Source organism: Acipenser ruthenus, chromosome 21 (genome assembly GCF_902713425.1).
Source record: "Acipenser ruthenus chromosome 21, fAciRut3.2 maternal haplotype, whole genome shotgun sequence".
Classification (NCBI taxonomy): domain Eukaryota; kingdom Metazoa; phylum Chordata; class Actinopteri; order Acipenseriformes; family Acipenseridae; genus Acipenser; species Acipenser ruthenus.
The window spans coordinates 11,060,057-11,077,129 of record NC_081209.1 but is presented as its reverse complement, the minus strand read 5'-3'; the positions used below and the strand labels follow the sequence as shown (position 1 = coordinate 11,077,129).

General features: G+C 40.5%; 1 protein-coding gene across 2 annotated transcripts in view; it reads right to left on the bottom strand.

Annotated features, from left to right (window-relative positions):
* LOC117428210 (mediator of RNA polymerase II transcription subunit 13-like) overlaps positions 1-17,073 on the bottom strand; it is a 127,127-nt gene that overhangs the window by 91,563 nt on the left and 18,491 nt on the right. For both annotated transcript variants that reach the window (XM_034047017.3, XM_034047018.3), the window contains exon 2: positions 1,531-1,768. In XM_034047017.3, the coding sequence (XP_033902908.3) occupies positions 1,531-1,768 (238 nt within the window). The remainder of the gene's footprint in view (positions 1-1,530; positions 1,769-17,073) is intronic.

Below are 17,073 nucleotides of genomic sequence, written 5' to 3'. Positions count from 1 at the left end.
TGCATGGGTGTTTTAGCTGCTGCTTTACTTCAATCCTAGGCATACTCGTATTAGCTTTCATAGCAATAGACTACAATCACAATGGCATAGGACTAGCACTGAAGTATGGGATCATGCTGGGTTCTGCAATTACAGCTCCATTCACACTGGCAATGCTGTTTTGCAACTGCACAATGTAAGCAGGCTGGAGGGTCAGAGACTGAGCTAGAAATGGAACCCAAGATCTATTGTAGGCATCATATTACTGATCATCAGAATAAGCCCTGCAGGTGGGCTTGAGCTTACCAGGCACCTGGCCAGTAGGACTCGCTGTAGCGCGATGAGGAGAAACCGCAGGTTTTGCCTCCCTAACCAGCAGAAGCTCCAGAGCCAATGCAATGCTCCCCCCGGAACCCCCAGCGAAGATTGCTGGTTTTGCACAGCCAGGAACCTGCACCCCCTTGACTATATGACTAACCCTGCTCACAACACGGCCATGCCTTTACCAGGAGAGATACTCAGGGACCTCTGTGCTCCCCTGACTGTATGACTCACCCTGCACACCACACAGCCATGCCTTTACCAGGAGAGATACTCAGGGACCTCTGTGCTCCCCTGACTGTATGACTCGCCCTGCTCACCACACAGCCATGCCTTTACCAGGAGAGATACTCAGGGACCTCTGTGCTCCCCTGACTGTATGACTCGTCCTGCTCACCACACAGCCATGCTTTTACCAGGAGAGATACTCAGGGACCTCTGCGCTCCCCTGACTGTATGACTCACCCTGCACACCACACATCCATGCCTTTAAGAGGGAAGACACCCACACCAGTGAGTTTTTTATACAGTAAGTAAGTTATTTCAGTAAGTAGCTGATTGATCTCAAAACGTTGTCCAGTCTGGTCTTAAAGGATGCCAGGGATTCAGCAATAACAACAGGGTTACCGTTCCAATCCCTCACTACTCTCTGGTTGCACTTCATTGGACTCTCTCAGGGCCACAATGTCTTTTTGGTGCTGTGGTGGACACAGTACTCTAAGTGCGGTCTCAGCTGGCATTATAAAACCTTATCATAACCTCCTTGGATTTGTACTCTACATGTTCAGCTATATACCCAAGCATTCTATTTGCCTTTTTGATTGCTTCCCTACACTGTGTGGTTGCTGACAGCGATAAGTCTTTTACAAAACCAGCCTTTTTCTCTTGGTGGAGAAAAAAAGAGAGAAAACATAAATGTCTTCTAAGGATCACAGTGTATCCAGATCATGCCCCCTCCTGCAACAATTCTTCTTTTCTGTTCCCACAATACGCCACTCATTTCAATAGTTTTGTTGCAGGGGGGAGCATGAACTGTTTAGACTGCAATGTTTCAAAGAAAAAACTTTCTATTGGCAAACATTCTTGAATAAAAGTTGAAAAAGAAATGCTGTGAAATGGACAATGCAGGATACAGCAAAGGTAAAGTAACGTGTTTCTTGTAAACACAGTAGGGGATTCTGTGCTCCTGAGCTCTGTGAGCAGGGCCCCCTGTATGGAAGCAGTACTCACCCTCCAGCTCATGGTGGATGATGTCAGTGAGGTTGGGGTCCTCCCCCCACCAGAAGATCCACAGCTCCTTGGCGTCGGGTTTGACATCACGGCGCCACACGCAGAGCAGGTTGGCGTGGACACAGCGTGTGAAGCTGCGCAGGATGGGGTCGTCCTGGGCGGGCGCCGAGATCACCGGGCCGCACTCTCCGTTCCCATGGAAACTGTACCGACGCCATTTGATACCAGTCAGCTCTGCCTGCAAGAGGATAGAGAGGCAGCATTTTGAAAAGTGTAAAGGAACTGCCCTGGAAACACTAACTGGACAACATTTTTGTGGTGAAAGTTTAGGAACAGACCTGTTTGATATCAATTCATTCAAGAATTTATAGGTCAGTATTTTGGGTAAGTCTTTGGTAAGAATCACTTTTATGAGGAATATCAGGTCCCAAAATAATACTCAGAGAAGTTTGACCCATGAATTCAGTTCTATTCCTAATTCCATAAAGCTTATCTGTTTTGCACTTTCTTTAGCTGCATAGATCAAACATGCAGTTTTGACATTAGACTACATTAGTTTAAAGAAAGTTATCAGTCTCTATGCCTTGCACTCTGTAAATCTGTTACACTTATACTTCCTGGGTAATTTCACCTCGGCAGTGTCTTCGAGGTCAACGCACTGGCTGAAAGCTGTTACCATCTTTCTGTAAGAGTGTGCTACGCTAGATTTTAGAGCTCACTAGTTCATTAAGTGTCTGTCTTTTTCATTGAATTTTCAGGTGAGTCTTCGGGTGTTTTCTCCCTGGACTAGCAGTAGTAAGTTCAGAAATCCAGTAGCTTGTGGCCGCTGTTAGCCTCCTTCAGGTTGTTTGAATTATTGAAGTTAAATGAATGCAAGCCCATGCACACTGGCAAAGCATGTTGAGCCCAGCACCCTTGTTCAATAATAAATGTTAATTTGAGTCGCCAGTGAGTTGTATAGCCCAGGTTTTTAACAGAGTAGCTCAAAGTGGTTCAGTTCTTAAAAACCCAGTTTCTGAGCAATTGCCCAATAGTTCTGATAAATATGTTGTTCCATCTATCTGTCTGTTTCAGTCTGTCAGTATCTGCTTTCTCTTCCTCTATACTAGTCAGTCTGTCTATCTGTGTGCCTGTCAGTCTTTGCTTAAGACTTTCTTTAGCACAAGGTATACAATGTATCAAAATCTCAGGTAACAGTATATGGAGGCTGTTTATCTGTCTGTCTGTCTGACTTTCCTGTATGTAATTTATTTATTGAAACCTGCTAAGGACATTCTTTAGCACATGAGTTATACATTTGTATCAGTTATATATTTATTTGTTTTGTTGTTTTTTACTAGAATTGGAAAGATTTTGATTCTCTAAAAAAAAATCTTAAATATCTTTGCAAGATTTATCACAATCTGTGGTTTATTTAGGGAAATGTAAAAAAAGTTTTTTCTTTGAATGCAAATGTGGATGCACCAGTGTTCATCTTTTCTATATCCTTACTGTGAATAAAGTTTGTGGACTGGCGTCCTTTTCACTTGCCCTTTATTTAGTATTCTCAACAGCAACATTGTACTTATTTTTAAACCTGAGATCTGCCACAATATTTTATTTTTCTCTTAAAGTACAATGTAATTCTATAAACGTTATCCATTTTGCACTTCCGTTATACAAAGGTCTCAACAGTGCAGATCTGAAAGAAGCATATGTTATTGCACACCTGCATTTTCATTTTAAATAAACGGATCTGGTACTGCCACAGGTTAAAGAAAGCTCAGATTCCAGAGTTATCTGTGTGCACTTGCACTTCCTAGGTCATCTGACCTCAGCAGTGTCTTCAGCGTCAAAGCATGTTACTGGCTGAAAGCATGTCAGTCAATAGGGGAAGTAGCTCATTGGTTATTGACAGGAAAGAAGCCAGTGAAGGGGTGGGGGCAGATTTCCTTAACCTTGAGCAGTACCAGACATCATGATTTATAATGAAAATATAAGTTTGCTAAAACATGACATTCTTTTAAAACTGGACATGTGTACATAGGCCTGCCTCCATTATATCCCCTTTCACAGGACATTTTCACCAAAACAACCTAAAAGTAAGGCACAGATACAGAGTGCACGTTAACCTTGTATCATTTTCTGATGTGCAGATCGAAGTGAATGAAGATCTATGATATTATTTCATTAGCTATAACCATTGTAAAAGAAAGATTTCAGTTGTGTGAGGGATGATAAAGTAGATTTAAAAACACTGCAAACCATTCTAAATGCATAAGTACAACCACTGGGAAAAGCATGGTGAAATTGCTAAAGTACAGTACAGTGCCAATGTATCGAAGTAAATCAGTTCAATGCGCTGAAGCGTTCGTCTACTTGACTTCCTTATAAGTTTTAAAAAATAATAAAATAAAGAATAGCTTGTCTTGTTATGGTATTCTGGATTCTTATTATTGTATTCTAAAATATTAAATATTAAGTCATGACTGAAATGTATAGTTTTTGCTTTGCTGCGTTCGGAAGGGGAGCTTGTCGTGCTGCTGTGTCTAAGGTCAGAGAAGGGTTAATTGGCACACGGACAGGGCCTTTGCACCCCAGCTGACTAATCACAGAGAGAGTAATCTGAGAGAGAAACATTGGTGCATCGATAATATGTGCTAAAGATAGCACAGCACTAGGGATGTGCTTTTCTAAACTGGGAAAGCACTCTATCAATTTTGCAATCTCTGGAGTATTAGCGATTTTCAGATTTTAATTTGGATTCCCTTACGGCAAGATGTCATTGCCAAATCCTGGAAAAGTCTTTTTAGCAAATAAATACAAACTGTCACTGTTGCACAAAGTCAGGACTCAAGGTACTGGGAGAAATTTTAGGAGACGGTTCCCCCGGGCCTAAGGTAACCAACCAGACAGACCATGCTCCATACAGTAGTGCTATACAGTCAGGGGTAGAATCAAGGCCATAAAATCATAAGAAACTGCATGTGTGACATTTTCTCTTCCTTTGTTACTGGCAAAATGTCCCCCTCCTGACCCCTCTTTTGATCCAGTTTTAAACTGATTTTCAAAATAGATTAAATAACCTATGATATCCATGAAACTGTTTTTAGCTTCTGAGGTGGCAGAGAAATCTCTGAGTCAAAGCCTAGACATGAAAAACAACACAATCGAGGACTTCTGCTCACAGTGTTTTCAACACTGCTGTAAGTGGCACCGCTTTGTTCTGCGTGCTTGTTCGTGGTTTGAGCTGTTCATTCCTCCACTGTACACTGTAAACATCCCAGCCCACTTCACGTGAGACTGCACTCAGCCTGCCCCGAAATCCACCCATAAGCCTAAAAGCAGGAACTGAAAGCTGTGCTTTTATTTTCTCTGACTGTGACAGTGTCTGCGCAACTGGAGAGCCCCTTCTTCAGAGCAGAGTAAATGAGGGCAAGTCAAGTAAATGTTTCCTATAGTAAAAGCATAGCAGAGTGTAATGAAATGCAGTGATCAAGCATAGGTAGGGTTATGAAGGCCGGAGAGGTAAGGTAATGCATATTTAAAAAAGCACCATGACAAACTGTGCTAAATGGGAACATTGGGAAAATTGCTAAATTACTGTGCAAATTCACAACCACTTTATTATATGGGGTGCCTTCATCATTATACAGTTTTACTTTAGAAATAAATAAATAAAGAATAGCTTGGCTTATAATGGTATTTTGGATGATTATGATTGTATTATAAAATATTGTTGTGTCTACAGTCTTGACCGAAATGTGCAGAACATTTCGAAATTAAAACAAAAAAATCATGAGCACCAAAACATAATGTGTCAGTGCCATACATATACACCATGAAGAAGCAGAACAAGCAAGTCAGTGCCATACAGCCCCATTGCCACAGCTGTGAACTCAAATCAGAGCTCTCTGTACGATGGAAAAGGACGTGTATCAACAGTAAGAATAATATAGAAGAAGAAATGGCTCGGAATGGTTTATTGAAAACTGTATAAGTGCCATTTAAGACCTAGCTGTCATTAGATAAACGTAGAGGCGTTTGTATCACGTATCAAAAAAGTATAAACACCAAACGGATTTTCAAGCATCTTAAGTTACTGTCAATAACTACATGCTAAAGAATGTGGACACCAAGTTTCATCAAAATTAGGTAAATGGGGGGCTCCCGAGTGGCACATTCCGGTAAAGGCGCTCCTTGTGGAGTGCAGGATGCGCCCTATAGCCTGGACGTCGCCGGTTCGAGTCCAGGCTATTCCATTGCAGACCGTGGACGGGAGTTCCAAGGGGGCGGCGCACAATTGGCCGAGCACACCGTGTAACAATTTTTTTTTTTTTTGGTTCCTGGGTAGTAGGTGTTATTTCCTAATTGCTTATGCCTCAAAAGTATAGAAAATGGCTATTATTCCCCACAAACTTTGCTTTTGTGACCAGGTGTGGCAATGTGCTCCGCCCCTGTGTGCTGTGTTAATGTTGGTGTATTGTAGTTGGTACACGGGATATAAACGGGTCTGTGTTTCACGTGTGATTTAAAATGTAATTGTATTTAGGCACGGGATTGCACATCACTTCACGTGCATTTAAAGTATGTAATAAGATGAGAGCACGGGGTTGCACGTAATGAATTCACGTGCTGGGATTCAAGTGAATAATTAATTAGTAATTGAATCCCAGCACAACAGTATATATAGAGGCACGTAGCACTCACTCAGGGTTGGGTGTTCGAGAGTGGAGAACGGGTGAGGAGAAGGAGGAAAGTAGTAAAGGAAAGGAAAGTAAATTAAACTAAAATAACCATTTATTTTACTCACCGTGTTTGTTTGTCTCCGTGCACCGTTTGTCTGTGTAGTCCGTTTTGTTTATTTATTTTGGCGTAAAGTGCCGTGTCCTGTGTTTTGTTTGTACAACCTTTTTATTTTCTGTTCTGTTTATTAAATGCTGAGCGAAACCATTCGCTCAGCTCCACCAAACCACACCTCTCTGTCGTTTTATTTCCTGGCTCTGGTCTGACGCCACCCACTCCGGCCGTCTTTGTGACACGAGGACAGTGATATTTTGAAATTTACCTATTTTCCAGAACATTCCAGATAGATTCAGTGCTGAGTAAACTTGGAGTAACTTCTAGAACTTTCTAGAACTTTCCAGTAATATAAATAGTAGTATGAATACAGGGGCCTTAAGCCCACCAGTTCAGTTTAGTTCCAGCTGCCTAAGTGGATACACATCTGCATTTTTCTGAGATGGCATCAGGGTCATAGGAGACTTCAAAATGGTGGCATTCCTGATGGGTCTCCAAGGCGGTTTTACCAAGTTTCCCTGCTATCTTTGCCTTTGGGACAGCAGGGACACCAAGGCGCACTACCACAGGCAGGACTGGCCACAGCGGACCGAGTTCCCTGTGGGGAGGAACAACGTCAAGTGGGAGCCACTGGTGGACCCCCCGGAAGGTGCTGATGCCACCACTGCACATCAAATTGGGCCTTATGAAACAATTTGTCAGAGCTCTAGATAAGGAGTCGGCAGCCTTCAAGTATCTTCAAGACTTCTTCCCTAAGCTGTCTGAGGCAAAGGTCAAAGCCGGTGTCTTCGTCGGACCACAGATAAAAAAGATCCTGGAGTGCAATGAATTCCCCAAGAAGCTCACTAGTAAGGAGAAAGCGGCTTGGAACAGCTTTGTCGCAGTGGTTCGGAGCTTCCTGGGCAATCACAGGGCCGAAAACTATGTGGAGCTGGTTGAGACTCTGGTGAAGAACTACGGCACAATGGGCTGTAGGATGTCCCTCAAAGTCCATATCCTTGATGCTCATCTTGATAAATTCAAGGACAACATGGGAGCGTACTCGGAGGAGCAAGGCGAGCGCTTCCACCAGGATATACTGGACTTTGAACGCCGCTACCCAGGACAGTATAACGAGAACATGATGGGAGACTACATTTGGGGGATGATTCATGAAAGTGATTTACAGTATAATCGTAAATCTCGAAAAACTACTCACTTCTAAATCTTTTGTAGTCATTTTTGTATTACTTTAGTATAAATACATGTTAATTTGGATTCATATGTTGTTGTTTTTTTACTTTATGTGAACGAAAAGACACAAATTCACCCGTTTTCTCATTGGAAATAGGTAAATTTCAAAATATCACTGTCCTGGTCACAAAAGCAAAGTTTGTGGGGAATAATAGCCATTTTCTATACTTTTGAGGCATAAGCAATTAGGAAATAACACTTACTACCCAGGAACAAAAATTGTGTTACATAGTGGTTTGGGTCGGCCAGGATGTCCTCGGCTCACCGCACACCAGGGACCCCTGTAGTCTGGCCGGGCGCCTGCGGGATTGCCTGTGAGCTGCCTGGAGCTGCGTTGTCCTCCGACGCTGTAGCTCCGAGGTGGCTGCATGGTGAGTCTGCAGTGTGAAAAGAAGGACAGCGTGTGTTCGTCTTCGCCGCTCCCCAGTCAGCGCAGGGGTGGTAGCGGTGAGCCGAGCTTAAATAATGATTGGATATTCTAAATTGGGAGAAATTAATAAAAAAAATAACTGGCGACTACTAACATTTAAATAAATAAATAAATAAATAAATAAATAAATAAATAAGTGGTTCTCTAGATACATGTAAATATGTAAGTGTGACATACAGACGGATGTATTGAGAGACATCTCCATTTATCCCCACAATCTGATACTTCCAAGAACTTTTTGCTGACATAAATCTAGGTGATGTTTTAAATTAGAAGTGTTTCCTTTCGCCTCTCTCTTTTTACAACATTTGTTTCCTCAGAAACTATTTTTAAAATGCTGCCAAGCCTCTGATCCCAGTCGCTTTGAAGTCAGCATGTTGATTTAAATCATTTCAGTTTTGAAAACCATGAGCTGGGGTCACGTGATGATGTCAGAGTGAGCAGACGTGAGTTGGGAAAGCTCCTGTAACCCACAAACAAAACCCTTCTCCAGCGACAACAGAGGAGGAAAGGGAAAACACAACTGACATCTTGACAGACTTGGTAATAGTCAAAGAATTAAAAAGAAAGCTTCGTTGCAGACTATGATACAGGTGGTGGCTGAAGACGTCACTGCCATAAAAACTAGCGTAAAAACTATATAAAATTTCTGACCTGTGTTCAAGAATGATAACAGCGGATGACCGCAGATCAAGTATCGAAGACAAAATGGAGGCCATAGAAAATACGGTCACAATGACAGAGAAACAGCAGAAAAAGCTATGGGACACGTTGCAGGACTTTGCAGTCAATGTCAAAATATAAGGATTATAGGTGTACCTGAGACAGCAGAGGAAGGAAATAAGAACACATCGGCCTTCACAGTAAAAATGTTAAAAGACATTTTCGACATGCAGGGGGAACCTACGGAAATAGACAGCACATCGCTCACTAACATCGAGACCACAGGCAGGACAAAGACCACAACCTCTGACTGCAAGATTTCCCGATAAAGAAAAAAGTATGCGGATGTCTAGAGAAGAGGAACCTGCAGTGGAAAGGACACCAAATCATTCTTTCAGGATCTATCGTCGGATCTAGCAGAAAAAAGGAGAAAGTCTGATGAAGCATGGAGGTTTTGCTAATGAATGGGGCAACTCAGGGACAGGCTGGAGTACAGGTGTACTTTTAAATAACCCTGTGACACGATGGCTTGGGTGCGATGTCAGACTCGGAAGAAACACACAGCACTGTGAGTAAATGAAGGGCTGTAAATAATAAATGAACCAAATAAAAGTTTTGAACAAACAGGAAACAAAAACACTAAACACAAACAAAACGGCACGTTAGCCAAAACAGACCGACACACCAGTCGCGCTGGTGTAAAATCAGCATGAATAGCAATTGTAATTATTTAGTTATATTTTCTCTCTACCTCCTGATTTTCGTTCCACCTCTGAACACACCAACCCTGTATCACCCATGATTACCCTATTTATACACCTGTGGCTGGAGCCTTAATTAATAATTTAATAACTTATTCAATTCACGGCTCCATCCACATTCCCACGCGTTTTTGCAGGGAGGATTCTAACTTCCTCCCTGTCACCCATTATTCCACACACACACACACACACACATATCCCCATGCTCACATACCAACATACCTTTTTAATCTGCACGTGATGTGATTGTGCAATCCCTGTGCCTAAATACAAATATACATTTTAAATCACCCATGCTACATAGCCCACACTTCATGCACCACTACACACATACATATAAACATAAAATAAGCACAGGGGTGGCACCATGCCACAAACCCTCAGCTGGTATATGGGGGTTTTAGGTAAAGAGCAATGTTTGGAATGGTTATCTGATTTTACTGGTTGGAGAATAATGGTATCAATGTATATAAATGAGGAGAAACAACTATAGCAAATCACTTTGAATTGGAAACACAAACGAGGTCAAGTACTTTATGCAAGAGCGATGAGTCTGAGGGGCAATGTGGGGAGCTTCCAGGAAGAGAGGTACAAACAATTACATTTAAGATGGAATACCTGCTAACAAATGTTAGATAATAATAAAAATATATAAAACATAAAAAAGCAGAAATTATATTTTTTTTACAAGAAACGCATTAAGAAATGTGGAGTATCAATATTTTTCATTAAATGTGGCAATCCAGAAGGAAGTAAGTGACAATGAAGGAAGAGTCTTGTTATTATTGGCAACAGCAAAACTGGCAAACTTATATGCGCCGAATGTGGTGGACTCAGGGTTGTTTGCTTATGTAGGGAAACTTATTTTGGCATTGGGAGACCTGCCTGTAGTTATAGGGGGAGAGTTTAACCAGACCCAGGACTTGTTTCTGGATAAATCAACACCAGGGAATACTAAGAATCCCAGTACCTGTAGAGCTCTGGCAAAACTAAGCAGAGAGCTCGGCCTGATAGATATATGGCGATTAATACATCCCATGGAAAGGGATTATACATTCTATTGCTCAGTGCACACAGTGTCATCTAGAATTGACTATTTTTTAATCTCCAAAACTCTAGTTATGGTAGCGTAAATGTGATATAGGAGTTATTGTAATATCAGACCATGCAAATGTGGATCTTATAATGGATGTGGGGAGAAAGCCAGAAAAAATCACAGAAATGGCGATTAAATACTAGTATATTGCAATACTCGGCTCAAACAGCCATACTTCAGAAGGAAATTTAATTATTTTTTAATATTAACAAAGGTTCAACACAATACCGCTCAGTGGTATGGGAAGCTTTTAAATCATATGGGGCAGATTGATTCAAATGACATCCACAAATAAAAAAAAAATAATAATTAGAAAAGGTACGCAAACTTGAAAGAGAAATTAAGGAAATTGAGACAACATATGGAAGTAATCCTTCTGCAGAAAAACTTCATAAAATGACAAAAGATAAATTTGATATTAACTCAATTTATAATAAAAATAAATAAAACAGAATATGCACTATACAAATTAAAACAACCCTATTACCAATATAGAAATGAACTCCAGTATTCCAGCAATTAGAGATGAGACTGGACAGCTACAAACAGACAGATATCAATAGCACCTTTAAAGAATCCTGCCATAAATTATATCCATCAGAATCAAAAGCAGGAACTCCAGATTATAAGAACTTATTTTCCCTGATTGAATTACCAAAACTCAATGTAGAACAAAGAGATGTATTTATGTTTTAACAAAAAATAACTGAAGGGGAGATTACAGAGGCAATAAAATCAATGTCAACAAGGAAAGTGCCAGGGGAAGACAGTCTGCCTAGTGAATTTTACAAGCGGTTCAGAGACATTCCTACCCCAGGCCTGTGTGAGATTTTACAACGAAGCATGAGATAGAGGGATATTACCCACTAGCATGAACAGTGCAATAATAACACTTACACCAAAACCCAGAAGAGACATTATAGAATGCGGAAGCAACAGGCCAATGTCTCTACTGAATGCAGATTATAAAATTGAACCAATGTTATTGCTATTAGTCTAAATAAAATGATGCATATGTTGGTTAAACCAGACCAATGACTATAGGTTTTGTGAAAGTTAGCACATTTTAGGGCTGCAACGAAGAGTACATTTTGACCTTCAAAGGTTCGGAACACATTACCGAAGGATGGTTCGTACCTTTGATGGTACTCATTGGCATAATGTACTGGTGACGTCACCATAGCTACTGGTTTATTTGATTGAAAATCCTATTATTTTATGGGTAATCCATATAAATGGAACATTCACATGTAGTTTAAAAATAAGTTATATAAACAGTAATCATGTTTTTATAATGTAAATTAAAATAAAAATGCATGTTGTTTATTTACACGTAATTGAAGATGTTTGCAATACATACAGTACGCTTGCATTGCACAACTGCAGCGGACTGAGGCAAAACAAAGCTTTATTTAACAGTCACCGTTCCAAGCAGGTTATCAGTCACACTTTACTACTACTAAAAATATTAATACTACTACTAATAATATGAACTCACGCTTGTCAAGTGACCCCAAAGATTGGTGGTTATGTCTCCATGATACAAGTCGCTTGCACAGTTTGCATTCAACTTATTTTTTTGGTCGTCTGGGCACTTAACAAAAAAATCCCAAACAGCAGAGGGGTTTGGAGACATTTTTTTCAATACATGTTACGCTATTCAAAGCTTTGCTGTCGAAACAGAGAATGAAGAAATTAAAGGTTTGCTTCTGGATAACACGAGCTGGAAGGGGGAGGGATGGACGGTGTTCAATTTTCGAAATTAAAAAGATCGAATGTTGAACGTGAGTGACATTTAATACTATGATTTATAGTATTCATATATTGTCAAACAGTTTCTGTTAACAGGAAAAAATAATTAAAAAAACAGTGCATCAATGGTGTCTGATGAACCTTCGAAGGTTTAAAACAATCTTCGAATCCCTAGAGAACGAACCTTCGAACACAGCCCCAGCACATTTGATATGGGAGGTCAGGGACCTAGATGACCCAGTAGCAGTAATGTCCTTGGATGCAGAAAAGGTGTTCAACAGGCTTAAACGGGGTATCTCCATCACACTGGACACCTTTGGATTTGGCGCGCTCTTTCAAACTTTGATAAAGGGGCTTCATGGTAACCCATCTGCAGTAGTTTTAACAAATGGACTGCTCTCCCCCGCTTTCTCACTGGGTAGGGGCACAAGGCAGGGCTGCCCTTTATCCCCCCTCTTATTTATACTGGCCTTAGAGCCTTCAGCGGAAGATCTTGCTAAACCATAAAGGGCATTTCTGTGGGGGCCCAGGGAACAAACTAATGCTATATGCGGTTGATGTATTGATGATCGTCTCTGACCCCCAGAGGTCTGTGCCATCACTGCTTAGTTTAGTGGAATCGTTTTCTGCGATATCTGGACACAAGATAAATTGCTCAGAAGTCCTACCATAATCAAAATGTTGCCCCTCTTCTGTTTGGTAAATGGAAATTCAAATACTTGAAATATATAAAACTTCTGATAAATTCTAGGCTGGAACAAATGATGGACTCCAATTTAGAGATTTCTATACATAAAATTACAAGCAATTAGAAAAATTGGAGTAGGCTAAATGTTTCAATCTGGGGGAAAATCAATCTAATAAAAACGGTATGTGCCCCACAAGTTAACTACTTGATGTCTCTGATCCCTTTACCAATCGAACCTCTTTTTTTCCATGCAAACTGAACAAATGCTTTTTGCTATTTATTTAAAAGGGGGGGTGCACGGCTAGCCCTGACTAAATTACAAGGTACAGTTAATAAAGGGGGTCTTAAACTGACAAACTTGAAATAGTATAATTTTGCCTTCTCTTTAACTCAAATAGCTTCTTTGAGAAAAACAGGGAATGAAAGACCAGATTGGGTAAATATTGAAGCGAAGATGCAAATACCCTTTTCCCCAGTCGATTACTTGGAACAGGAACAGCCTGAGCAAATGTGTTCTAATCCTGTTACAGCTCATACTGTTTCAGTATGAGCACAGACACATGTACTGTTGAAAGAGTCCATTGGAGTGCATCAAGACACTCCTACATGGAAAAATCATACAATGAAAATAGGAGGCAAAAGTGTGAATTGGGGAAGTTGTCAAAAAAAGACTTATACACAGAAGGACATTGATACACTTGAATTAATACAAAATAAGTGCAACATTCCTAGGACTGACTTCTGGAGGTACCTGCAGCTACGTCACTGCCTGAAAATGCCACAGGCTTCATCAGTAGTTAAAGTTTTAAATCAGTGGATGCAGAAGTCATACCAAGCTTCTGGTATATATATATATTCCTTTTTAATAGATAATGCAACCCCCATCCTGACTGGGTCAAAATAGCGTGGGAGCAGGACCTGGGTATTAGTCAGGAGGACTGGGAAATCTCCTTGCTAATATGAATAGACCCATGAAAGAAATACATCTGGGAGGGTGAAGGGGTTTTATTTTGTATTTTCTTGTACTGCGGTGGGGTTGATGGGACACTGTTTTATTGTGTACAAATGCAATACAAAAAAAAAAATTCCATTAAATATCAAATACACGTTTGGCATAATGTGTGCCTCTCTCATACGGGAAAATGTGAGAAAAGTGATGGTAATGCATATTAGATGATTTACAAGAATTATTTTATTAGCTCTGTGTACTCCATGAACATGAGGCAATGACCTATTCCAGGATTTCAAGAAATAGAGGAGTCTGAGTGGAGTAAAGAACAGACGACAAATGCCCAACCCCAGTCCTTACTTCACCTGCCCAACGATAAAGAAACAAACACCAGTGTGAAAACTCCTTGCAAAGGGAAAGTAAGCCATAGATAGGCTTGTGAGTTCAGCTGCTATTCCACAACGTGAGTCACGTTTCTTTATTCCAACATTAAAGCTTTCGCTTTTCTTGGTGTGCTTTACGTGGCTTAATGGGCTTACAATGTACTAAACCTCGAGCACTGGATCTTATTGCTTACAATGTATCACAGATTCTGTTAAGGTTTAATCACATTAAACCAGGCTAGATTCAGACCCTGTCACTGCATTTGAAATGTAGAAAACGCCGAAGCAAACAAACCCCAAGGAGCTGCTGTTCCCAGAACAGTATCTTCTCAAGGCTGTCAGAGTAAATTGACACATTTCTGAAATCATAAAGGAAAGCTATAAAGGAGGGTCAATCACTGCAGCAAAAAACAGACAGATTGGTATAGAAGAATGCAGTAAACAGCCACCCCGTAATCAGATTCTAGTATAAAAGTGAACCATTGTTTTCTGTGCTTGCTTAGATTTCAAAAAAATACCTGTGTTACCGTATACTTGTATTTGACCTGTAGTAGCTTTAAATCTAATTTTACTTCTGTTTCTACATTCTCTTTAACTTTTTATCATATTTACAATGGTTACGATACTGAATCTGAATCATTTTTGTATCAAACAAAATCCATCTGAAATCTACCTGAGCCTGCAGAATTCTAGTTGCCGGCTCCTTTTGTGAACTACCTGACTCCTGGTCCCACCTGCTCATACTATAACTGCAGACCAGGGATGTGTTCATATGTGCAGACATGTGGGTTATTTTACACAACACTGGAGGAACCAGCAAACAGAATGTGATTTGTGGTAAGCTTTTACAAGGGTCAAAATAAATGGAGTTGGCACTAGGATTATACAGCCCCAGGTGAATTCTAAAATAGAAAATCTAATTTAAAACATAAAATGAAATTACATTTGAAGCTACTTTCTGTAAGTATGATATGCCTCTACATTTCTAATCTACATTTATGATCCATATTTTTTAAGAATAAATCAGTCCCCGTTTTGCAATATGAATATAAAATATCCATATTTCAAATGACTAAATTAGATGGACATCAACATACTCAAAACATATAATCATAACATACATTTCCATATATTAAATTTATTAAACCTAGTCTACAGTCAGTAGTTAGAGTTCAGGGTTAACACATATACAAATCTGTACAATACACGCTCTCCATGCGTTACAAGCACACAGTATGAACAGAGTAGTATCGGTGTTACCCGAACCTCTGACCCGAGGCTAGGATTAAACCCTAACAGCTCTTAGCTGAGATTTTAATAGCCTTTGAAAGAGCTTAGCAATCGACACTGAGCGTTCGGATTCTGCTGTGGCCGAATATATTTCCTCTTCGCCCTGCTCAACTCCCTCCCCTTGCCAGACACACAACACAAGAGGTCACGAATGAAATTGTCTTTTCACAATGAACCTAAGACAGTGTGGATGTCAAATGGCCCGCCATGGCTGGGGCATGTTCAGAGGGAACAGATCAGTGGTGATTGCTGGCTGAAGATCGTAGGTTTATCTGGCATGTGGGTAAATATCAAGATTTCGCCAGCCGAATTTATCAAGCATGGCTCCTTGCCTCAAAGCTTTTGAAACATTTTAGGCTTCCCTGTTAGTTTTACCCTTATGCAAGTTTCCCACAGTAAAAGCATGAAAAGGCATAAGTAGGCATTGTGAAGCCCAGAGAGGTATGGTAAAGGATATTTTAAAATCACATCAATGGATTCCTTCTTGGCAATAACCAATCAGCCATTTCCACTATTGCAGGGGTTGTCAATTATTTTATGTGAAAGTCCGAAATTGTTACAGCAAGGTGAAGCTCCGGAGCACATTTTAACTGACCCCTATCCCCATACCCACAAACAAACAACTACACAAAAATAATTACACTGTGTAACAAATTCTTTTTTTTTTTTTTTGGTTCCTGGGTAGTAAGTGTTATTTCCTAATTGCTTATGCCTCAAAAGTATAGAAAATGGCTATTATTCCCCACAAACTTTGCTTTTGTGACCAGGACAGTGATATTTTGAAATTTACCTATTTCCAATGAGAAAACGGGCGAATTTGTGTCTTTTCGTTCACATAAAGTCAGAAAAAAACAACATATGAATCCAAATTAACATGTATTTATACTAAAGTAATACAAAAATGACTACAAAAGATTTAGAAGTGAGTAGTTTTTCGAGATTTACGATTATACTGTAAATCACTTTCACGAATCAGCCCCCAAATGTAGTCTCCCATCATGTTCTCGTTATACTGTCCTTGGTAGCGGCGTTCAAAGTCCAGTATATCCTGGTGGAAGCGCTCGCCTTGCTCCTCCGAGTACGCTCCCATGTTGTCCTTGAATTTATCAAGATGAGCATCAAGGATATGGACTTTGAGGGACATCCTACAGCCCATTGTGCCGTAGTTCTTCACCAGATTCTCAACCAGCTCCACATAGTTTTCGGCCTTGTGATTGCCCAGGAAGCCCCGAACCACTGCGACAAAGCTGTTCCAAGCCGCTTTCTCCTTACTAGTGAGCTTCTTGGGGAATTCATTGCACTCCAGGATCACTTCTTTATCTGTGGTCCGACGAAGACACCGGCTTTGACCTTTGCCTCAGACAGCTTAGGGAAGAAGTCTTGAAGGTACTTGAAGGCTGCCGACTTCTTATCTAGAGCTCTGACAAATTGTTTCATAAGGCCCAATTTGATGTGCAGCGGTGGCATCAGCACCTTCCGGGGGTCCCAGCCGTACTCATCATACTTCAAGGCGTCCAGC